This window comes from Sinocyclocheilus rhinocerous, unplaced genomic scaffold, assembly GCF_001515625.1.
Source record: "Sinocyclocheilus rhinocerous isolate Xijiao unplaced genomic scaffold, SAMN03320098_v1.1 scaffold584, whole genome shotgun sequence".
Classification (NCBI taxonomy): domain Eukaryota; kingdom Metazoa; phylum Chordata; class Actinopteri; order Cypriniformes; family Cyprinidae; genus Sinocyclocheilus; species Sinocyclocheilus rhinocerous.
In genome coordinates, this window is record NW_015630348.1 from 371,979 (window position 1) to 396,597 (window position 24,619).

Sequence of the window (24,619 nt, forward strand, 5' to 3'; positions counted from 1 at the left end):
CTTAATTATGAATAATTAAATGAAAATACAGTATATTTAAAATAATAATAATTGAGTAAAAATGTCTTATCTTTTGGAAGTAAATGACCAAATAATGAATAATGAAAGAGATGTTAAAAATTGATGTTGTGATCAGTTCAGGTTCCTTTGGAACACTGGAAATTAAAGGTCATACACATTGTATTGTGTTTATTTTAATATTTTGTAGCCTTATTTCAACCTATGTAATCTGTTTTATTTTGTCAACAAAAAAAAATCCCCCCCAAAAAAACACTTCTTATTTTCTCTTTCAGCTCATTACCCCTCACGCCATCCGAGTTCAGACTCCTCCCAGACACATTCCCGGGGTTGTGGAGGTCACTCTGTCTTACAAGTCAAAGCAGTTCTGCAAAGGTACACCGGGCAGATTTATCTACACAGGTAAGAATAACATTAAGCACCCTTAGCTATACTCAGCTAGCTACGTACAACCATCATGTCTTATTCCTTTTCAACTGTTCTTGATTTCTCGTCGTTCTGGGTTGAGTAAGTCACCCAGTGTTTCCTGTAGTGAGAAACCTACACCATAGAGGAATCCTACCTATTTCCTGAGCACACAGCTTAATACGAACGACTGCGCCTCGAACTCCAGGAAGATCCTGCAGCCTGCACAGATAAGGGAAATGTAGGACTTATCTTATAGAGGAAAAAGAGGTCACTTGTGATATCTGCTGGCTTCAAAATGAGTTTACAGTACACTCTACATATTGGGAGTTCAGCCAACTAGAAGTAATTAACTTCGGAGTTCCAGAAGTAAGGGAAGCACATGATGGAAGTCTATGATGTAATCTAATGGTAAAACAACATGAAATCAGTGGAGGAAGAGGTGATGAGTTTGTTCGCTGATCTTGCAGCTTTTTTAGTTTAAATTTAGAGTTTGCAGTCAAAGTACAAGCACAGCTTTTCTGAAGAGTGTTAAAACGCTGAAGGGAGCAATGTTAAAGGCCTGTCTCATCAATAGGTTTAAACAGTGCACAGCTGTGGGTATTGTTGGCTCAGTAGGTGTCTATGTATATGCCTGTGCATTCGTGGGTGTGAATGAGTATGCTCGTTGGGTTTATGGCGCTGGACTTGGCTTCTTTTCATGGCCTATTCAGCGAGCACATGGGGAGGAGTGGAGGGAGGGATTTAGATGTTCGCACACAACCATACAAACACACGTTCAGCCACACACCCTCCAAAACAGAGGGCAGATGGTCACCCCATTTTATGGCTGCACTTCTAGATGTGCCCCTTTTGCTAAAGATTCAAGCTTAATAACCATCAAGAAAGCTTTTGATTAAATGTGCCATTTTAATGCACACAGCACTCAAACTCAGTTTGAAACTCAATGCTGTTAATGACAAGAGACCAAATGCAGAGCTGTCGGTCTATACACACATTAAAATGGCGCCCAGCCCTCAGGTTGGCTCCACCATGCAATTCTTCTCAGTTTGAAGCATTTTGGGCCATCTCTCTTCCTCTTGTCCCCCTGTCCCAGCTACTGCAGTGGGACGTCAGCCTGCATGTGTCTTTCTTTCCTGGCTCCAGTTGGCACCTGTGCTTTGCCCAGTTGCCAGTGGGTACTAATCATAGAGTATTGGCAAAGCTATGTGGCAGCTGGCAGTGGAATTACACATGGGGCATCTGGCACCTCTAATCAACTTCTGTCAGGCAGAGGAGATGGAGACCTAATTAAATCAATGGTGCACTGATGCTGCCTCGCTCAAACACCACACAGCCATGCGGAAAGGCTGAGCCGAACCTGGAGAACATCCCTCACAGCCATGGTGGAGAGACAAAAACAATTCTTTCAGGAAAAAAAAAATTCATTTCATTTTGCTTTTTTACTTTGAATGCATGGTTCTCACAAGTATATATACTATGTGCATGATTTTAGAGTATTGTCTTTATGAGTAAATTATGACGCTGATTATATTTGACACTGTTCCGTCTGTAGTGATAGAGCTGTGTTTTGGCTTTGACTTCACTCTGATTATGAACCCAGCAGCCACCCAGTAAATGGATTCCTCAAAGGCCTCTCATTTCAGAAGTCTCGTATTCTCTAGGATTCTTGGCACACGCTCGTGTGAACTGTGCCTCTGGCTGGACAACAGTTTGTAGTTAAGGGGATAGTTCACCCAAAAATGAAAATTCTGTCATCATTTACTCACCATTATATCGTTCCAAACACGTATGACTTTCACTCTTCTGTGGAAAACAGAAAGAGAAAATTCTAAGAAATGTGATGGGTGTTTTTCCATGCAACTATAATAAATGTGGTCTAAAGCTGAAAGAATCAAAAGCACTATAAAGTGTGCATGTGTGTGTGTGTGTGAGTGTGTGTGTGTGTGTCTGTGTGTGTGTGTGTGTGTGTGTGTGTGTGTCTGTGTCTGTCTATCATATTGTGTTAGAAGTAGATTCAGAGATAGAGCAAAGTACCAGTAGTGGAGTACCAGGTAGTGTCACTAATGATCGATCATGAAAATGAAATTAAAATTCAACAACTTTGGTTATGTGATGCACTGAGGTGTGATTTAAAACAGGAGGCTACCTGTGTTAGGATTCATCTGACAGAAATTGAAGCTGCACAAGATAACTTTCACGCCGGGACAACAACAGCATTCGCTACTCAGTACTCTGGAGAAGCCATAACACAGCACGAGCTCACCCTGAAGAGACACCTTCTTCCTTTTAGACAGCTGGATGGAGTACAACTGAATGGAGTAGAATGCAGGAAATTTTACGCAAAGTAGTTCAAATGACTTTTAACTTCACAAGCCATATTAAAAAGGAAATGCGTTTTCAAGGCAGCCGTGAGGAAAATATACGCACGTAATTATTATTCGGGTAATTACGATATAATACAGGAAGAGCAAAGAGACACATTTTCTGAGCAATATACCATCAGGTTTGCCAGTATGCCAGTATCTTTAATTTGTAGTTCATGTTTACTGGGGGTTTTTAATACCTTTTGCAACAGTACCTATAGTAACGAGTATACGACACGTAAAAAACAAACAAACAGTGGAACGCGATGTAGTTACCAAATAAGTCGAAGACGCAGTATTGATATTTATAAATGTATTTATTAGACAAGCACTGGAGCAGACAAAACATCTCTCATGTTACTTTTATCTTAAATGCTCTTTTTCAGTAAATGTGTGGTTTTCAGTAAATAATAACCATATGGTTTGGAACCACACAAGGGTGAGGAAATGATAGAATAAAGGCAATATCGGAGTACAATTAACTGAAATTAACAACATTTTTCAGTAATGTGTGGTACAGTAGCGATCATTTCCCATCTCACCAGGCACTTTTCTGTATTGCTGGAATGCTAAAGTTAAGGCCCTTTCACAAACCCAAGCTTTAATGAGGAAGACCCAGTCAAAGTGATGTCACCCACAGTTACTGGGCCTCTGCAATTAAACATCCAGAAGCTCTCTGCAATTATATTTATCATCAAAAACAATTAAGCACTCACCGCCTGGGACATTACCCATCCTGCATGGCACTCCGCAGATAAGAGGGATGAATCATTCCTCCCTACTTTCTCTCCCTCACCCTCCCTTTCAATTCATCTGCAACAAATGCATTTCCATGTTTGGTTGTGTATTACTTCTCACCAGATTGCCATGTTTGCATCATTTGTCAAAGGGGTTTTCCGTCTGTTTTTGAGGGAAAGAGTTATAATGCTATCTGCCAGTGAGCGTATGTGAAGCCCTGTGCGGCCGATAGATTGGAGGTGTTGATGAATCACTTGAAATGTTTAGCAGGCAATTCGTTGCTGCTCAGTATGCAGGCCAGTGGGCTGAACAGCACCCATCAGGCCTGATATTAAAAGACTCTGCTCGATCACATTAGAGGGAGCTCTCTATGCCTGCTCAATGATTAAGTCTATGGGAGGCATTTGTCACTTCAGTTGAAGAAAAGCCAGACTTCACATTATACATGCATTCACCCTCTCTTTTAATGCAAATGCATGGACGTTGGGGTCCCAAAGTGTGAGACGACAAGGAAAAATCAGTTTGATACAAAATTATATCAGCTTAACAATTTGAGTTAAAAGTTAGCTTGGGTTGAAGCTCAGAATGTTTTAATATTTACTTTGCTCATCCTTTTGCACTCAAGCTGTGTGGACTCTACAAGTTTGTGTAAAACCTGATGATCATGTTATCCAGCATAATTTTATGAATGATCCAAAGAGCAACTTGCGCTTCAATGTAAACACAAACATCTGTTTTTAAATTTTTTTTTTATTAATGGCCTAGAAATATTTCTTATTTGTTTTATATTGTTGATACTGTATTTGTTTTACATTGCTGCTCTTTTAATGATTCAAAATCTTAAATGATACCTTTAAAAGAACACTTTTCTATTTTGATATATTTTAAAAAGTAAATTATTTCTGTAATGGCAATGCTAAATTTTCAGTTACCTTTTTTCATTCTATTTTGCTGATGTGGTGCTCAAGATTGTGTTCAACATTTCTTGTTATAATTAATGTTAAGACTGTTGTGTTGCTTAATTTTTTTTGTGGAAACCATGATGCATTTTTTTCAGTATTCTTTGGATATAAAGTTCAAAAGAACATCATTTATATTAAATATATATATATATATTTTTTTTAATGTAACATTACAGTATGAATGTTGTTGCTGTCACTTTCAATACATTGAATGCATAAATAAATATTACTCACCCCAAACCTTTAAACGTTAATGTAAATAATAATCTCTACATGGTCTCAGACTTTTGGACCCCACTGTAAATGTAAATCCTTTATGCATTCATAGTCACCAACTTATTTTTTTTCAAGCACTAGATTTGACGGAGGCTTTCTTCTTGAGTGGGTTGAGTGATCGTTCGATTTTGATAATGAGTCTCTTTAATTCTATTGACAAATGGGGTCACACTAGGTGATCAATGATAACCGTTCCAATTAAATTGCTAAACCTCTGCATGGTGGAGATTATGGCCATAAAGATATAGAGCAATTGGTTTGCTCAACAGCGGGGCGCCTTCAGTGGGCCATTTCACACAGATGTCTCTGTCTTTTAGAAGCTGCTGCTCACGATCAAGAAAAACAAGTCATCCATTTTATGGCCACAGGTTCCAAGATTTTTTCTCCCCCCATGTCTTAAAGTGATGCCTTATTTAGCTTGTCGGATTTTCCAAATAAACGCAATCGCTGGGTTTATGGAAAAATGGATAAAAATGAGATTGTAAGGTATTGATCCCGGCATGGGGAGGGCTGAGGAAAAACAGGCCTCATCTATATAGGGAGAGAAATGAAGCAATAATTCAGGCAGGCATCGAACACCCTGCCACTGAGCCTATCGATTCCTATCCACAGCATATGAGATCACACCTGAATGAAAGAGAGCTCTGGGGAAAACAGAGAGAGAGAGAGAGCGAGTGTAAAACGGAGTCTGCCATTCCCTAACATGTACAGAACATTACCACCCTGACATTAACAGCTCTGTACAAAGCCCACAAGTGCCTGTTAAAAGGTTCTGCTAAAGACCAATTACCCAGCATGCCTTTCTGCTCCGTCAGTCAGGGATACTGTTCTAGCCCTGCAGGTCTATGTGTGGTCAGCTGATTCAATTTACCACCAGCAGCTCAGCGCTAGCATCTGGTCTCAAAAACAGGAAAGCCACAAATACCGTGTTCTCGCCAGTCTAAAAACTGCCGCCCACATTCTGCCCTCTGGCTTCTGTGCGAGATATTAAGTGTGGGATTTTTTTGGTGGTGTAAGGTATTTTAAAATGCACTGTTTTGACTGGCTCCATCTGCTTTTGACAGCACTCATAGTATTGTCTTTTAGTAGTGGCTCGCTCCCCTCCTCTCCTCTCCTCTCTTCACCCCCGCGGGCCTGTAGTTATTATTGTGAAATATGAAGCGATCCGGCTGTGCCTTCATGAAATTTCAATGAGCATTGATCTGTGTGATTGCGAGGAATCCTTCAAGCAGTGGTTGTTGTTCATTTATTTATTTATTGCTGATATGTTTTACTCGTTTTGATCCCATCTTCTGGAGAAAAAGGAGAGCTGTCAATTGTTAATGTATTTGTAGCTTTCCTTTTTTGGAAAATCGGATAGGTTCCTTGATTTTTTTTTTTTTTTTTTTTTTGCGAGGCAGAACGTTCAATTTGTGCCTCCAGGAGCTCCGTTTAGATCCGTAATGGCTCTATATTTGCCTATATCGATTATATTCATTAAACGTAACGAGATGGCATGGTATACGGCAGATATTCTGCTCTTTTCAATATTGATTTTGTAGATTTTATTTCAGCTCATGACATCACACGTAACCTTTTCGTTCTCCTTCGCGTATGAAATTGGAGAGCTGCAATGAATCCGTGATGACATGAAACTGACTCTATCATATATGTTGGGTGCTGGCCGGTGTTATTTCTGTCGTGAAACCGTTCCCTGAGCCCAGAAAGAAATGGAAACCGCAGCTTGCGAGTTTCTGTAACTGTAAAAGTAAACAAGTGCATGGACAGTTGAAAGGTGTTTCTCTATAAATATACAGGTCTGCTGTGCATGGTTTGGTAAACAACGTTACACACCAAGTAGGACATAGAGGCTCCGGAAATGGAGAAGCTCATGGGATTTTACTTCCCTGTTTGGTGTAAGTGTATCTCTCAAAATACACTGTTTTATTTAAACTTTCTGACAAAGTTCACTCCATGACCCAGCACAGGATGTGTTTTTTCTTCTCTGTGTGGTCTCAAGGGTTTGGGTTTGTTTTTGCGGTAACTTATACTGTATACTGTCACCGGTCAATGTCAGTTTGATTTGTGACATATACCATAATTGCATGGACTTGTGTCCACAAAATGTTTGCATCATTGTTTTCAGTGGGCGTTCAGTGGCTACATAAAATTAGTAGCACTATACTGCTAACTGTTCAGTACACAGTCTCTTTCCCAGCAAGTGTGCATTATCGAGTCGGCTGGTGAGAGGATTGTACAGTATGTGAAAATCGATAGCAATGAAGGAGAGTAAACATGTACAGATGTCTGTAAGTGTGGCGGAGTACAGTTTAGCCTGAAATCTGGCCCATCCGTCTCTGTATCAGCACATTAACTCAACACCCTCCTCAGAGGTGCTTTGCATCACGGTCCGTGTCTCATTATGCTAGCACATGGGTCCACTTGAAAGAGACATACTTTAAATGTTCCCTGTCTAGACCCTCACAAAAGTTCTGCTCCAGCAGCCACTTCATTATTCACTCCTAAATTAGTTTAGTGGTGATTTCCTCAAGACCAGCTCTTTTACAGCTTTTATTGCATGTGTTTTCTTGAAGACAAATTATGTATAATGAGATTGAAGCTCTGCTAATAATTGTCTCGGGCCTTGGTCCATGTCTCACAAATCATTAATTCTTGTTATTATTTGAATTAAAAAAATGTTTTCATAATCTCTCATTTACATGCAATATCTTCATCTTCCATTGAAACAACTCTTCTGATGATGTAACTGTTTAGTCAGAGAAAAATATTATTAGCCAGTTATCACTTTTCAAAATGTTTTCAAATCCTGTTGGATACAATCAAGCCATGGCATGCATTATTTCTGCATGCCATTATTTTATTCTATTTTATTTTATTTTTGATGTTTTTATAGATTTTACACTACTGTTAAAAAGTTTGGGGTCAGTAAGATTGATCTTTTGGAAAGAAATTAATAATTTTATTTAGCAAGAATGAATTAAATTGATCGAAAGTGACTGTAAAGACTATTTAACTTTTTTTTAACTATGTACCTATTGCTATTTTGTTTCACCCAGAAATACGTCAGATTACAGTAGTTAAATGTGTTGCGAATATTGCGTCATTTTGTCTTCAAGCCACAGAAGCTGGTGGCTGTCCAGACCTTGCAGCTACAGCTTTCTCTTTACATAGTTCATTCAACCCACGCTCTTTTACTCTTCCATTCACTCTCTCCTCTACCTCCATGTCAGACCTGCTGTAATACTGCACAACACAATCTTTCATTCAGCCTCCATCAATTCCTTTGCCATTACGATATCCTGCAATCTGCTTCCCCCCAGCCCCCATTCATGCACCACTCGGGCCACTTCTGCGCTCTGCACTGGTCCGCACTTCCATATCCCTGTCTCCAAACCACCAACAGACCTGATTACAGGAAGCCTATTTAGATATGATGTATTGTCAGCCGTGGGGCGGCTTTGAATCATTCTGTCACATTTGACTGTTTTTGTTGTTCTTTCCTTCGCCGATAGCTGTGGTCTGTTCTCCATCATGCTCCGGGATTGTTTTAACTGTTTTTTTTCTCGTCTTGCTCTTTAAGTAAACAGCCAGTCAATCACAGTGCGGCGTGAACGACTGTGCATCCAGGCGGTCATTGCGGCCGAGAGAGTCGAGGTTAATGCCGCCTCTCAATCAGCGAGTCGTTGAGCCCTGCTGCGTTTCGCCGCATGAGGTCTGCTGTTATTAGCCAATGTCAACCGCTTTTTAATGAAGTTACGGCTTATTGTAAAAGTAAACGACATTTTATAGAGTTGGTTGGGATGCAGCCTGGCTTTTCACAAATAACTTCTTTCTTTTCAATGCGCGTTTCAGGCTGATACTGGACCAGCACTTGCATGTTCTCATAAAGCTGTAGATCCCACTTGCCATTGGATGTTGTATCAAGAGGCATCGATGTACAGTCAGAGCTGCCCCTGTTCCCCGGTGGAGGAGGGCCAGGCTGGGCACAGCTTGTGTTCTGGGCTCCAGGGGTCTGGTTCTGTCTGGGCCCTTGGCCATCTGAATCTACTCCACTGCACTCAGAGGCTGCCCACAGTCTGTCCTCTCAGCTGTGGAGCTGATGGGAGCTGGGTGAACTCCCTCAGGAAACGTCCAGGCTGCGGCCTACAGGGCAAACAGAAGGGAGGCCGGAAGAGAGAGAGGCTGTTACACTTCAACAGGACAATTAACTGAGGGCCAGTCAATTGCTATTTTTTGCTGCTCCTCCTCTGTTCTGTTTGAGATTTGATGCTTCAGGCAAAAGAAAGGCGGTCAGTCTATTAAAAGAGAATAAGAGAGGGGGAAAGTGTGTGTGAAGAGTGAATAACTGTTAGAGGGACTCTTGGGTATCTTATGTCACATACCCAAATCATTTTATTATAGTATTTGAGTATTAAAGTAAACTTTCCTGACTTCCTTCCATTGTGGAATACATTACATCCAACTTCTTTGTCTTTGCTCATTTTAAGTGCTGATAGTTGTTTAAGTATGATAAAGTTAAAGGATAGACAACATAGATCCCCATTGCTTATTTGAATCAAGCAATTATCACCAAAGTGAGAGAAAATAACAGACATTTTGACATATTTGACACTTTTGTTTATATCATAATCTCTAAATTATTTGATAAATGTTTAGCATATTTTTTTATATTTTCTGCACCATATATATAGTATAAACCCAGCTTAAAACCAGTATAAAGTGGCTACAAAATTGATCGGGACACTTTAAAATGTATGAATTTTAAACCAAGCCATTTATTTTAAAATAGGATAGCACACTTTTCAAAGACACACATGTCAAAAAAGTCTGTTTGTTAGGTTTAAAATGATAAAAACAATGGATATACAATTTAGAATGAATATAAAAAGTATCTTGACACTTGTCAAATGTCAAATTATTTTGAAACTCAACGATTTTGAAACTCGTCAAATGTTAGTGGATCGATGAACTACATTCTGAACTCTATTCTGATAGGACACCTGTGTGAACCTCTGTCAGTACATCCTCTAAAAATCACCTTGAAAAGTTATGTTAGAGAAAGAACAGTTGTGAGAAAAGTTTTAAATTTGTTTGATGCTACTTGGTTTGGTTTGTTATCTAATGCATTGAAATTCATACATATTTAAGCATAGCTTTTGGGACCACTTTTCTGTATGCTGCATATCAAATATCGAGTATCTCTGCTGACATATATCTCTCTGTATATCTCTTACTCTCTCTCAGTGAAGCACAGAAGGGCTCTGTGTGAATGTGCCCCTGAGGGCTGGAGTTTAGCACCACAACAGATAAACACACAAACAAGCTCAGTGGGCCAGTGCTGGAGAAAGACCCATTGTCTCAGTGTGAAAGTCCCACTCAATCCAGGGAGGTTAGAAAAACATTGGACCAAGCACCATGTGGTCCACCCGTGCAGGATGTTTGGCCCTATCACACAGATCGGGTTCCTTTTTCAATATTATTTTATTGCTTTGTCCTCAGTGAGCATTCGTGAAGCTGTCTGTGGGCCTCTAAGGAGTGGGAGGTGGCACTTTACAGAAATGAAAACTTTAATTGAATTATTTGCTCATAACGGATGTCTATAGATTTGTTTTGCACATTACTGGTGCTTATGTATACAAAACAGAAGAGGGAGTTGAATTCTGAATGATTTGTTATTGGAGTTTAAGGACACAGAAAATTTAAAAAGGCGCCTTTTAGTTCTGTGTTGATCTTAATCTTGCTTATAGATGAAATGATCTGGCTACTTCTGGTTATCATAAGATCTGTGCAAGTCTTTGTTAGCCATTGGTATAAATAATATTTTGCTGATGTGTGATATTAGCTGTATGTGTGTTTGTGTTTAAAGGAATATTCTGAGTTCAGTACATGTTAAGCTTAATAAACATTATGTGTTCACCATATAATGTTGATTGCAACAAATAATAATTTCATCTTGTGAATTTTTGGGTATTATTATTAATAATAATAATAATTTTATTTATAATTAAAATTATTAGTATTAAATAATTAATTATTAAATAAATAATAAATTATTATTATTTATTTAATAACTAATATACAGTATATATATATATATGTGTGTATATGTGTGTGTGTGTGTGTGTGTGTGTTTTTTCCACACTAAAATCATGTTAACATGCATATTATTTACATTTATTGTAGCTATACCATTGAAACTATGAGTATATTAATATTTACTTCCATTGCAAGTATTTTTGCTTTTTTTAAGGAAAAGGAAGGACATGTGGAAATAACTTTTTCTGGTAATTAACATGATGCTGCCAATACTGTCTATTGAGCTGAGCTTGCTCTGAACCTGGAATATTTTGCCTGACACACAAGCACAAAGTTGCATTGCTGTTAAACTATAGCATTTGCAATGCAGTTGAATCTGTCACAAGTCTCATTGCTCACAACCCGTTTTTGAAGCTTTCCGTGAAGGTTGTGCCATTGCACCGACTGCAAAAATAGACAGGATCCATTCACACAAACTGCTCAAGTGTTGTTTTATTTATAAAGTGGTGCCTTGTGGTTGCAAACTGCTAAAGCATGGGAATTGATACAGATATTTTGGCAGCTAGTTAGGAAACATAATATTTGATACTTTAGCTATCATTTTATTGCTTTTTGCTTTTGTGTTTTTTGGAACCATATTGAGGTCTGAAGGAAATGACACTTACGTTTTATATATATTTCTTTGTAATGGTAATTGCAGATGGGTGTTGAATTTCCCTGCGGTAACATGGTTGAATTTTCTCTTTCCTGCAGCACTGAATGAACCCACTATTGACTACGGTTTCCAGCGGCTACAGAAGGTGATCCCTAGACACCCAGGCGACCCTGAACGCTTACCAAAGGTCAGTTCTCTAACTATTGTGCTTTCTTTCTTTTAACGTTAACATGAAGTCAATATTGACCCTATTTACTTTCTTATTGTGAACAGTTCATTGGTGCTTTATTCCAAAGAATATCCTTTCAAATAACGTTTTGTTTTCTGCTGATGTCAATTAGGCCACACAGGCTACTGGATAATATTAACCAATACCTAAATAACTATTTAGACACTGTTTGGCTCTAATCTGGTATGTAAAAGAATAAGAAATCCCAAAGAATAAGTCCCGTCCAGATATTTTCTCATTGAATATTATGTTTCACTCATCACATTATTGAAGAAAAATGGGTTTCAGTGTTGACTAATTTCTCTACTTCGCTTTTATTTTCAAAGAGCAATTACTAACGTAAACACACTGGTCCTAATTTCAATTTATCACGGTAGCCTTAGCTGAAACACGGTCTAGTTATTTGAACCATTCATTAAAGACTCCTTCAGTTCAGAGATTATAGTATATTCAATTCCATGAAGTTGTGTTCGGTATTCTCATTAAAGGAGTCCAGTTGTGGGTGTTTATTTCTCTCTCCATGCACGCTTCTTAAGAAGAGGCAGGCCAAGTAAATGGATCCTTTGGGAGGGATAAATAAACATTACTTTATCTTGTTGTGCGTGTCCTATACCCCAGAGCCCCGCTCCAGCAGCACCACTTAATAGTGTAAAAAAAAATAAGGGAGTAATTATGGCTGGCTGGGCCTGCTCACACTCAGGACTGACCTTGTGCTGTTAGCAGCCCTCTGTATCAAAGCTGGGCCATCAGTATTCACAGCCCATGAGGAACCTCCCAATCCATTACATCTTAAACACATCAAATTAGACCAGGGGGTCAACGAATGTGGCGTCAAACCAAAGCCAATCTACAGGAATCAGGCAAATGTAGAGTTGGTGGCCAAGTAGTTGCAGTGGGCTGCTAATCTCATGTGACCTGCAGCACACAGCACTGTTATTTTAGTATCATAGACATACTATTATAGTTTTATAGGTACACTTTAGTATAGGGACCAGTTCTCACTATTAGCTAGTTGTTTGTTAGCATGCCTATTATTAACATATTGGCTATTTATTAGTACTTATAAAGCACATATTCTGCATGACAATATTCTACATCCCTAATCCTACCCAATACTTCAACTTAACAACTACCTTGCTAACTAGTAATAAGCAGCAAATTAGGACTTTATTTGGAAGCAAAAGTCACAATTAATAGTTTGTTAATAGCGAGAATTGGACCTTAAAATAAAGTGTGTCTGTTTTATATGCACAGGATGTATATATTTTAAGTAATTATTTTAGTGCATCAACTTGAACTAAATAAAAAATATTGTCTTGGCAACTAGCTGAAATAAAAAAAAATATTTTTTTCTTTTTTGACTATAATAACCCTGGCACACAGTCTGTTTTTTTTTCTCTCCTTCTTTTCATTGAGGCACACAGTTTAGTGATTTAGTAGAGTGTTTGACAGGAAGTGATATCATAGTTGTTCCTTGTGATGTCAACATTTAACATTTTGCAGGCGCACTAAATGGGTCATGGGTTACAGCACAGACTGGGTGTTGTGGGCACTGCACTGTTATTTTCAACTAGTCAGGCAAGGTTTAAAAAAATATGCTACCAATCAAATGTGTGCATACTCCCCATTCTGTATTATTATTATTTTTAGTAGTAGTAGTATTCACATTTTATCTACATAATAATGAAGTAATCAAAACTATGAAAGCTTTTCATTTACCATCCACTTGGGGGACAAAATCTTAACTATTTTCTAAAACAAACTGAGAATCATATAGGTACAATTCATATTTGACTACAGCTAAAAAATAAAATAAAACAAAATAAAATATTGTTATTTAAAAATTATTAATTAATTTTTCACTGCAAACTCCTTTTTGAGTTTTTAGATCATGAAAATATTAACTCAAGTGTGTCCAAACTTTTGACTGGTAGTGTGTAGTGATATTATTTGCTAAATGTTATCTGTAGCTTAAGAAATAAACATGTCATAAGCAATTTTACATTTGATTTTTTTATCCAACATCAGGAGATTGGACATTCAGACTTTCCCACATATCAGTCTTTTCCTCCCTCTATCTCTCTATTTCTTCTTTCATTCTCTTCCCTCACTCTCTCACTCATCCCTCGTGTTAGTGTCCATTCCACAGCTGGTGGGGAGAGGACAGATCTTCTGTCTCCTGTCAGTGGGGCTAAAGAGGGCCACAGTGTTTGATCTCAGTCCCTAATGAACCACATGGACATTGTCTGAATACCTTCCTCTGCAGTCCCATACTCTGAACCCTGTGCTACCACACACACACACACATACACACACACACACACACACACACACACACACACACACACACGCATACTCACATACACACACTTTCCCTCCATCGTGTACTGGAGAACTGTGCTGACCCACTAAAGGGCCCAGCAGATATGTGTTGCTACTCGTCCCTCCTTACGCTGATAGGGACTATTACATTACTGGCTCATTGATGTCACAGATGAAGATATAAATATCCCCTTATAATGACAGATACATATATATACATGAAAATATAAATTGCTAGACATTTAAAATAGCATATTGAAAGTTCCCACGGTCATCTGCAAATATCAGGATATTTTTTTTACATTTTACAATTGTGATTTCCATTTCCAAATTCATAAAATTTTAATTTTTTATTGCTCAACTTATTTCATTGTTTAGAATTTTTTTTTTTTTTCAGTTTAAGCTCCATGAAAATATTGTTAAAAATCAACATGCCATAGGAATCAATTGGTCAAAATATTCGGGAACCCTGTTTTTGTCATTTGCTTGTCAGCTTCTCTGCAGAAAGAGGAAAAGTTAAATGCGCCCCACAATGATTATTTTTCTCTTTCTGCCATATTGGAACAGTCTGGTAATTCTCATTGAAACTGGGGCAGCATGTTGCTCACATATGCTCTCTGTGGTCTTAACCTTGGCTTGATTTGGACTCATTTTCCTAGGCTGATGATGAAGCTGAATGCATTAGGTGGGTCATGGTCGGGGTCACTTGTCACATCTTTCCCACTGTTTTCAGAGTAAGGGAGGTAGATCTGAATACACTCGTGGCCACACTCCCCAGAGAGCCCGCTTAACGGCCGCCCATATTTTTAACCGATTCTTTACCTTTTAATGAATAGGGTGGGATGGCCCACAAGTGAGCAGCCTCACTCTATTAGAGGTGCTGAATAAAACAGGTAGGCAAAACTACTCGGTGAGACAGCTTCAGGGTCAGGTATAGGGGAAGTCCCAGAGGAAGCAGTTAGATGCTTGTTTGGTTATATTAGGATACTGAAGTACGTGCCCACTTTTTCAACAACCCCACTTTAAAAACAAATTGACATATTAAGCCTTGTTTTCAGAGAAATCTAACCAAATTAATTGAGGTTCATGCTTAGAGAAAAAAAATCCAATCGGGTAAGAAAAATAGCCATATTTAAAATAAAAAAAATGAAGCAATATAATTTTTATATTTACCCTATTTGCATTTTTTAATTTTCTCCCATTAAACCCTTACTAAAATTTTTTATATTTGTCTAAATACAAACCTTAATATCATAGGTCATTTTGCTTCTCAGATAAATGTCTTATTTCAAGAATGTTAAACTATTTTTACTGAAAGACAAAAAAATGCTGTGTGTTATTTGTGTGTGTGTGTGTGTGTGTGTGTGTGTGTAATGCATTTTCTTCATTGGGATTACAAAAAAAAAACACATTACAAACTTTGAAGCAAAAAAAAAAAAAAAGTATTTGAAATTTAGAGTTATGCTTAGTGTATTTTATGAGGGAAGGAACTACAATCCAATGAAGCACTGAAAATGATGTAATAAAACCACAATATGAAACTGACTCATAGTCAATGTGCAAAATACAATATATTTGAAGTTTTTGTTACAAAATACGTTATTCACAGTGCTTCATGAGAGTGGGACTGGGACATGCTGAGTTCCTTCATTGTGTTTTTCATTTCTGAATTTTTTATTTTTTTTTACATTGGTTCCAAGTTGGTTCTTGATTTTTTTGGAGGATTATGGGTAGTGTAGTTGAAATAACGCTGACTTTTGGCTTCACCAGAAGCATATGCTATCACTTAACAACCCCCAAGCTCATGGTAGGTCTTTTCTGACAGATTTACATTTTTCTAAATGGAGAAAATGAATGACTAATTAATAGAAAATGACTTTTTACCCTCAAATGTTGCCCTCTATAGTATGATAGTATGATCATCTTCAGAAAATGCAGATCACATGGAAAACAATAGCCCAATACGTTCAACATCACACAAGCATGTACACCTTTAGTCCTGGGCCTTGACAGGTTGGCATAGAGAGAGACAGAGAACAAAAGGAACAGAGGTAAGGTAGAGAGAGAGAGAGAGAGAGAAAGAGAAAGAGAGCAGGGTGATCCATCATGGTGAAGTCAGCTGTCCGGTGCTGCCTTCTCACAGGTCAGCCGATCGAAGGCACCACAGCCCTCACTTTATTACTGCTCGCCCAACAATAATTGAGTCACCACAAGGGGGAAGAGGCAGCCAAGGCTGCACAAGGAAAGAGGGTGTAGAGGTAGTGAACATGGGAAGGGTAAATGAGAAATTATTTCTCTGTGTACCTATACATGTCCGGCCGGTTGTCGAGACAAGGCTGGTGTTAGCAAATGGATTTTACCCTGATTTCCTTGAGTAATTGAGGCTGTATGCGTCTTCCCCCCCCTATTTTCCCCTCCCTATTTCTGTCCCTCCTCCTCTCGTTCGAACACTCTCAGCGAGATATTAACAGCGTCGGCTACTGCGCCCAGCCACTCATTTCAGCACTATTGATTTTGCGCTTTATTGAGGCAATAACAGTTTGTTGACGGCACTTCTCTAAACTGCTGGACTCAATCACAGGTGAGGGCCAAGTGTGGAACACGGCAGGTTAACTTGTTTCTCTCAGTCCTTGAACAAGCATGCTACTATGTTATCCAGCCCAGCAAATTTATTACGCAGCAATAGTTCAACGAGATGTTTTTTTTTTCGTGATATTTTGAAGAAAAATTGATTATCACATCTGAAGTATCTTGTAACAACAGGATTTTTGCATGTGTGGTACTAGTGATAGTGAAATAAGGCCCACAATGACCCATTGAATGGAGCAAGAGACCATTGACTGCCTAAATATTGTTTAAAATAGAGTGTTGCTTTGTATTATAATGTATATGTGTATATTTGTAATATAGTATTTCATATTTTAAATGGATGTTTATATAAACGGATTAATATAATATATTACAAATATTTTCTTTTTTTTTCTTTTTTATAGTAGATTTTATATATTTATCTATTGTATATGGAATCATTTGAAGGAGAAACTAATAATTGAATAATGGAAACTGCATCCCACAATGCACCTGGCCCATATTCAGCACATCTAGGCTGCGGCCTTGTTTGGTCAATCTCCATCTCTTCTGTCAGCGTTGTTTCCCACATTTTCCCTGTCACTTCACATCCACCTGATCCCCCTTGGCTGCCTCCACAGGGTCCAGAATTCAATCTGTGCTTCCAGGAAAAATCTCCTGCTTCTGGGTAACACTGCAGCACGCTCTTTATACGTTGCTGGGAAATCCATAAGGCCGCTATAAAATATCTGAATATGGATCTAGTTAAACTTAACCTGCACAAATTTATTTAGACCAGCATTGCAAATCTCAAAGCAAGTAAAGACAACTTTAGCAAAACTTTTCTTTAAAAATAGTATTCGTTATATAAGCAATTGAGCCTTTGCACATTTTTGGTGGCTGCACTCCACTGTCGTACTGTGCAGATGTGGACAGACAGGTTATTATTGACTTTCAGAGAGTAACCTTTGAGGCCCGGAGAGAATATGAATTATGCTATGAAGCCACATTAGTTAAAGAGCACAGTGACTGATATACATGATGGGCAGATATTGATGGAAGGAAGATATGGGGGGAGGAGGTAGAGATTGGAGGGAGACTAAGGATATTTGATTTTGCGTTAGATAAGCTCAGTGGATAAGCCTCCATGTTAAGCAATACATTCGACAGAGCGAGCAAACTCAAATCTGCGGAAGTCAAAGAAGTGTGCATCAGCTGTGCTCAAACTCATGTAACGGACATTCTGCTCTAATCCACACGGGATTCACCACATCTACGCAATACGATGGCCACATTCACTCAATGCACTCTTGCATAAATCACAGTTTACCTCACGCAAAGATAATTAACTCATATGTATCTTTAAAAACTTGCTGTTGTTACTAACTAAATCATTAACTGTCATACATTATAACACCACAAACTATATTTTTGATGAACCACTACACTCTTATGCTGCCAGTTACTAACTCTGTCATGGGGCTGTCATATATTTACGATTACTACGGTAAAGGCACTTTTCTATCAGATTAAAACCTGACACAATGTTCTGGGAACTGTCACAGTTGTATTGACTCACCGTTGGAGTATCTTATCTCTTACATCAGCGACAAATGGTGTGTTTGAAACTAAAGATTAGATTATTGTCAGGATAGGGAAAGGCTCACTATATGATAGCCCTCATTCATCAAAATGGATTGCAGCCTTGGTGGGTATAAACAGCATGACATTACACACCAGTGTGGTCACAGTTTGAGCCAAGCATTTACAGTTATTGAAAACAGATAGAGGCATATGAGTTTGTGTGGTTAGCATGCACAGATTATATGTACATCCCACTTGGATTGGGTTTGCGTTTGGCGCATGGTATAGAGAGTATGTGCTGTTCTTACATGCTAGACATTTGTTTTTGAATGCTTGCAATAAGGCTGTCAATTTAACTTTAAGTGCATGGTTAACAATATTAATGATTAATAACATGTATAATCTGTATTAATATGTTATATTTATAAATATTTAATTACCAAAATTAAAAATGTGGTTAGTTTTCCTACCGCTAGCGTAATTCAAGAAATATTTTGAAACACCTTTTTCAAAATTTAACTATCTTGACAAGGTATTTTTATACTATATATTCAATAATATGTAAATAAGATAAAAGTACATTGACTCCTGATTCGCTGCTTTACTAATCTACTGCAATGCAATGTCTTTAAATAATCTTCTTTAGGGGCATTTCCCCTAAATTTGCATATCATGTAATTCATTTAATTAAAATGTTTAATCATTTGACAGCCTTTGTTTCCATGAGATGCTGTGGACTGAAGAACATATAAAATATATTTATTTTGTGACTGCACAGCAGCGAGTGTGAGGGACCTCAGTTAAGCTAATAAAACCAGAACCTCCACAAGACCAGCAGTCCATGAGGTCAGGGAAGCAGAGCAGGAAGTATGACATCATCACTGCGCTCCGTTCCGCATGAGCGACGCCGGTGACCCCGCTGGTATTACTGCTCTAATAGAACATTAGGAGATGATAAAATTGCAAATGAACAAGCACAGGAATAAATTTGTCATGTTTTTACAGGCCTGGCTTCCTTGTAAATGTGCAGACGCCATTGCCTTAACATTCCAGATGTGACCCGGGCCTTATTTCATTTTTTCAGCAGTCCCCTTCCTAATGAATGTATATCATATTACCAGCCACCATAATTTACACACAGGAACAGATTCGATGTCCGGTGCACATTAATGTGCAGGCTGGCCCTAACGGTGCTGTGCTGTGGGCTATTTGATATTATATTCTTCGAAACACTACGCCTGGGGTTGTTTTGCTTGCACACATTCGCATTTATACGTGCTTATGTATTACTATGAATGTATATATACATCTCAGCTTTCACGTTGATGGAAAACAAGGCTGGAAAACACCTGTCAGGGTGCTAAAGACACTCTGAATGGGTCGAAGCAGAGATCGGGTCCTCGTAGCTCATGGCCATACTGAAGGAGCGGAGAAGGGGGGAGGATTGAGTATGGGTTATGATAGCTCTGACTGATAGACAGCTATACAGACGTGCAGATCCGAGATCAGGTTTCTTTCCTGTTTACCGCTCCTGGCTCCCTGCTTGGCCCTTACTGGAAGCCCTGCTACTCACCCAGGAAATGGGCTCTGCTTCCAGACACAGGGCCACCACACACGGCCCATGCTAATAGCATTTATTTGTTTATCTGCACAAACTTTTGGCCCCTTCCTTATTGAATTTGCCCTCTCAACAGATCTCTCCCCCACCCCCCAATATCGTAATGAAAGGAGATCGATAGGTAAGGACGAGACCTTCTAACAAAGGCGAGCGAGTGCGAAAAGGAGAGAAGTAGAGGAGAGGCATACTGGATAAATGACACAGTGCCGGTTCAGCAGGGGACCAAGCCATGGACTAATGCTTCCCATCCCTTATGTTCTTCCACCATCCCGCCAAGAAGAGGGTGAAGGAGAAGAGAGCCCGTCGGAATCACACATCCATACTAAAGCACCACTTTAGGCCTCCCCAGGCTACCGTGCTTCTCTCAATCATACAGCCCAAGCCCGGGCGAACAGAGACGGGCACCTCCCCCGCGAAGCACCCCTAACGAGGGGTTAACGCAGTACCAGAGCTCCCATTATTGAGTGAATTTAGCACCTTGGACAGCGCACTAAAAATCTTTATTGCTTTGCTGACCCCCTCGTCATGTTCGCGTCTGTGTGTTGCATCTGGGGCCGCCGGGGGGAGGCGGAGGGGGCTGATTGAAAGGCAATATGTCGGCTGGCAGGCAGGCACACATGCTCGGGGACTTGTTCGCAGCGAGGGTTACACACCGAGGGTGAGAACAATTTTCTGGTTGTCGCACTGCGAGCTTATTTCCTCAGCACCGGCACATTAACTTTTAAAAAGGGTTCCACTGGAGCTTCAGGGTTTAAAAAAAAATGAAGAGGAGAAGAGGGCTTGGAAGAAAGGAAATGAATACACAGTGTAAAGAACACTGTAAATAAATGTTTAATGTGTGAAAAGGATGGTAATAAATAGGTTTTCGGTTATGGAAGTGAAAGTCGATTACCTGGAAGGAAAATAATGTTAATGTAGCTCTTGCCTCCTGCGGAGCAGTCGTTTGCATGTACTAACATGCATGTATTTGCTTTAAATGTGTTTGTATTCATGTATTATACATGGAAATGGTGGCAGTATTGTTGGTAGGAAGAGCTAGATGAAGTACGGGGCTGTTAAAGTTTTTTCTAAGACGTAAACTCTCTAAAAATGGTAGGGGAGTTGTGGTCAAGGATATCGGCTAGCAATTCAAAGGTTGCATGTTCAAACCCTGTCAGGGGCGATCTATGAACTGAAGAGCTACGTTAGCATTTTGCCCTTTAGCAAAGCACTTTGTGCCTGTCGAGTGTCAAGTAACCAAATAGACTAAAAAAACTGAATGCAATGTTGGCTTAATAAAAAAAAAAAACATTGCTTTCTAGACGTTCTTAAAATGCTTAATTTCATAAAAAATAATGGCATATAATATTAAGACTTGTTTTCAGAAAATGTCTTGAAATATGTTTTTCTTTTTTTCCCATTTTATCCATTATTTTATTCCATTTTATCAGTTATTTTTATCATCAATTGTAAAGTAAATTGATCTAGTGAAGATTATGTTTTGTGCATTTGGCATCAAAATTGACATGGAAAGCTAAAGTGCCACATTCATCTTTTCTGTCTTATAGGAGGTGATTCTGAAGAGGGCAGCAGACCTGGTGGAAGCTCTGTATGGGATGCCACACAATAATCAGGTGAGATTCAATTGAACACAATGAAACTTCAAACCATAAGCACTCAGATACAAACAGGGCCTCATTCAGTATCCATGCATATACATGTATTTGTGCATAAAACTCTTTAGGTGCATTTTCATGTAGAAATCACAATTAAAAAATAATTTGGGTGTAAAATGTACTCTAAATTTACTATGACATTTTATAATTTTTAGAAATCACATTCTAAAATTAGAATCTAATCTTAGAAATAAGTAATCTGTTAAGACAGTTTTTAAAAATATTTAATATTATTAGAATTTGAAAAACTCTAAATTCTAAAATGACTTATAAATGTAAGATTTTGCTACACATCCTCTCAGGCAAGTGTTCATGTGCACAAGAGAGTGAAAACTGTATAATTAGTAAAAGAGGCACATTGTCTTATAGGATCAGTGTAAATAATGCCATGTTCCACATTTCAATGGTTTAATTGAGCAGCACAGTTAAGCATTTGTTCTCAGTTAAGGCCATTTTAGAGCTTTAAGACCGTAGAATTGTTCTCTAATATTCCCTAACATTTTCCCTCAACATAAACCCCCCAATGTAATTCCTCCAGAACTCTCTCTCTCATTGGTTTGAAGGACCACAAGGGCATCTTCAATGTTAGATCAGTTATGAACTGCGAGTGAGGGCATATGCTCATCGATTGAGAGCTGAGCATGAGTGCAGTGATGCTGAATTATTTAGGCTGGGCAGTGGATGGAGCATGACTCCAGTCATCAACCCACTCAAAGAGCTCTCTCTCAGGAACCCCTATCTCCCCAACCTCCTCACAGTCCTGTCGTCTTTATGAGGGGAAATTATGAGACATTAATTTTCCATCAAAATGTGCAGCCCCCCCTTCCCCAGCCCCCAAAACTAGTGTTTTTTTTTCTCTCTCTATCTGGGCTGACTATCAGATAAACACATCTTTCACAGACTCTCTTATTCACTGATTCATATTATCTTATTTGACCAAGGTGTATTTTATCTGGCAGCTCATAGGTTGCCCGTGCTTAGATATAATCATTTTAAGAAAGAATTGCAGTGGGTATTTTTTGGTTTTTAAATAGTTGTTTAATATTTTTAAAAAGTACTATTTTCACTTTTATTTTTTTATTATTTATTATTATTTATTTTTCATTTTTATTTTATTTAATTTTTTTATTTTATTGAGTTATGGTTATTTATTTAATCAAACCATTATTATTTATACTGAATGATTATTTGAAGGAGACTGTTTTTTTTCAGGCAGTTAGCTTAATAATATCCTTTTAATCGTTGGTCCATTTTTGTGTTGATCCTGACAGGAGATCATTCTGAAAAGAGCAGCGGATATCGCAGAGGCACTCTACAACGTCCCACGTGGACACAACCAGCTGCCAGGTCTGGCCAACAGCTCAGTCCACGCTGGCATGATGGGAGTCAACTCCTTCCATGGCCAGCTCGCTGTCAATGTCTCTGAGTCCGCACAAGGAGCCAATCAGGGTGAGCAGAGATGCCACCAATCTTATATTTTGACCATTCACAAAAAAGTGATTGCCTATGAGAGTTTGTGTTTGTGTGTGTGTGCAAAGAGAGATATTAAGGGCCAAATTCACTTGTGCACATGGTACTCTAGCGCACCTGCAACTTATTCTCTAACCACTCTCAATCCAGTTTAACCAGGTGCTAAATGCACTAAAATATGGCTCCAATGTTTTTAATAAATCATTGTCAGTTTTCCATTTGACTCCCTTTTATATAAGAGGGATTCTGTACCGTCTCAGTAAAGTGTGCCAGATCATAGTATTCAGTAGTCTGCTGCGTCCTTCAAACCTTAGGCAAGTAGGTGAAAACTAGCGAGATATACAGCATGCAGACAGATACAAGCGTTCAGCAATGCTCCCTGAACCTCCAGGCTCCTTTACCTCAGCATTCCTTGGCCTCTGTGACAGTGAATGATTTGTGTTAAGTCAGCAGTAATGTATCAGTCGTCTGATGAAAGGGAGAATGAATAGTAAGCAGAGCAGAGAAGAGCACTGCCTTTGTACCAGACAGCGGGGACTCCTGGAGCGAGAACTTCCTGCTGCTTTCACCCATGTCAGCGTTTAATGTCCTGATGTATATTTATAGTCCATATCCTCCTCCTGTCCTATCTGCCTCCGTATGCCACTGACACACAGATCTTTTTTTAAGGAATAGTTCACCCAAAAATGAGATTTCTGTCATCATTCATTCATCCTAATGACGTGTATGACTTTTTTCCTATCGTGTAACAAAAGAGGAGACGTTTAGTAGAATGCTCACTGTGCTCTTTTCCATACAATGAAAGTCAATGATGAGCAGGAGCTGATTCTGTTCATTTCTAAATATATTCTCTTTCATTCCTATTTTTTTCCTCATTATATGTGTGTGTTTTAGGTTTCAGTCGAAACACAAACAGTGTATCCCCTCACGGTTATGTACCCAGCACAACACCCCAGCAGAGTAGCTACAGTACCGTCTCTACTAGTATGAATGGATACGGCAACACAGGCATGACCACGCTGGGAGGGTCGCCCAACTTCCTCAATGGCTCTGCTGCCAACTCTCCTTATGCCAGTGAGTACTGATCCTCTCTGTGTCTGTTTTTCTCTCCTTTTTTAACATTTTTTAAAATTACCATTACCATTCTTTTTTCTTTTTTTTTTTTTTAAAGAAATTGTTACTTTTATGCAGCAACACATTCAGGACAATTAACTAAAGACTTTTAGATTGTTACAATTATTTATATTTCAAGTAAATGCTGTTCTTTTGAACTTCCTATTCATCAAATAATCCTGAACAACTGTGATAATTATAGGAAATGTTTATTGAGTACCAAATCAGCATATTAGAATGATTTCTGAAGGATCATGTGACACTGAAGACTGAAGTAATGATGCTGAAAATTCAGCTTGGTCATCACAGGAATAAGATACATTTTAAAATATATCAAAATGTAAAACGTCTCAGGTTACTTATGTAACCATGGTTCCCTGAGTAGGGAACGAGACACTGCATCCTCTAGGGGATTTTTTCATTCATCCAATAAAAAAAAAATAGGGCAATGATTCACATCTGTATGAAAAAATTTTTTTCAGTGTAAGTAACCTGAGATGTTCCCTTTCAAGGGAACTTCGAACTGCATCCTCTAGGGGTCGCTATGGGGAACGGTATACCCACGCCACCATACTGAGGGGAGTGCATGCCAGAAACCTATGGC

The 24,619-nt window shown here is 38.7% G+C and overlaps 1 protein-coding gene across 1 annotated transcript in view; it reads left to right on the top strand.

Moving 5' to 3' along the window:
- ebf1a (EBF transcription factor 1a) overlaps window positions 1-24,619 on the top strand; it is a 126,321-nt gene that overhangs the window by 95,398 nt on the left and 6,304 nt on the right. The window contains exons 10-14 of the mRNA XM_016552384.1: window positions 294-420; window positions 11,555-11,643; window positions 21,325-21,390; window positions 22,704-22,881; window positions 23,797-23,976. Of these exons, the coding sequence (XP_016407870.1) occupies window positions 294-420; window positions 11,555-11,643; window positions 21,325-21,390; window positions 22,704-22,881; window positions 23,797-23,976 (640 nt within the window). The remainder of the gene's footprint in view (window positions 1-293; window positions 421-11,554; window positions 11,644-21,324; window positions 21,391-22,703; window positions 22,882-23,796; window positions 23,977-24,619) is intronic.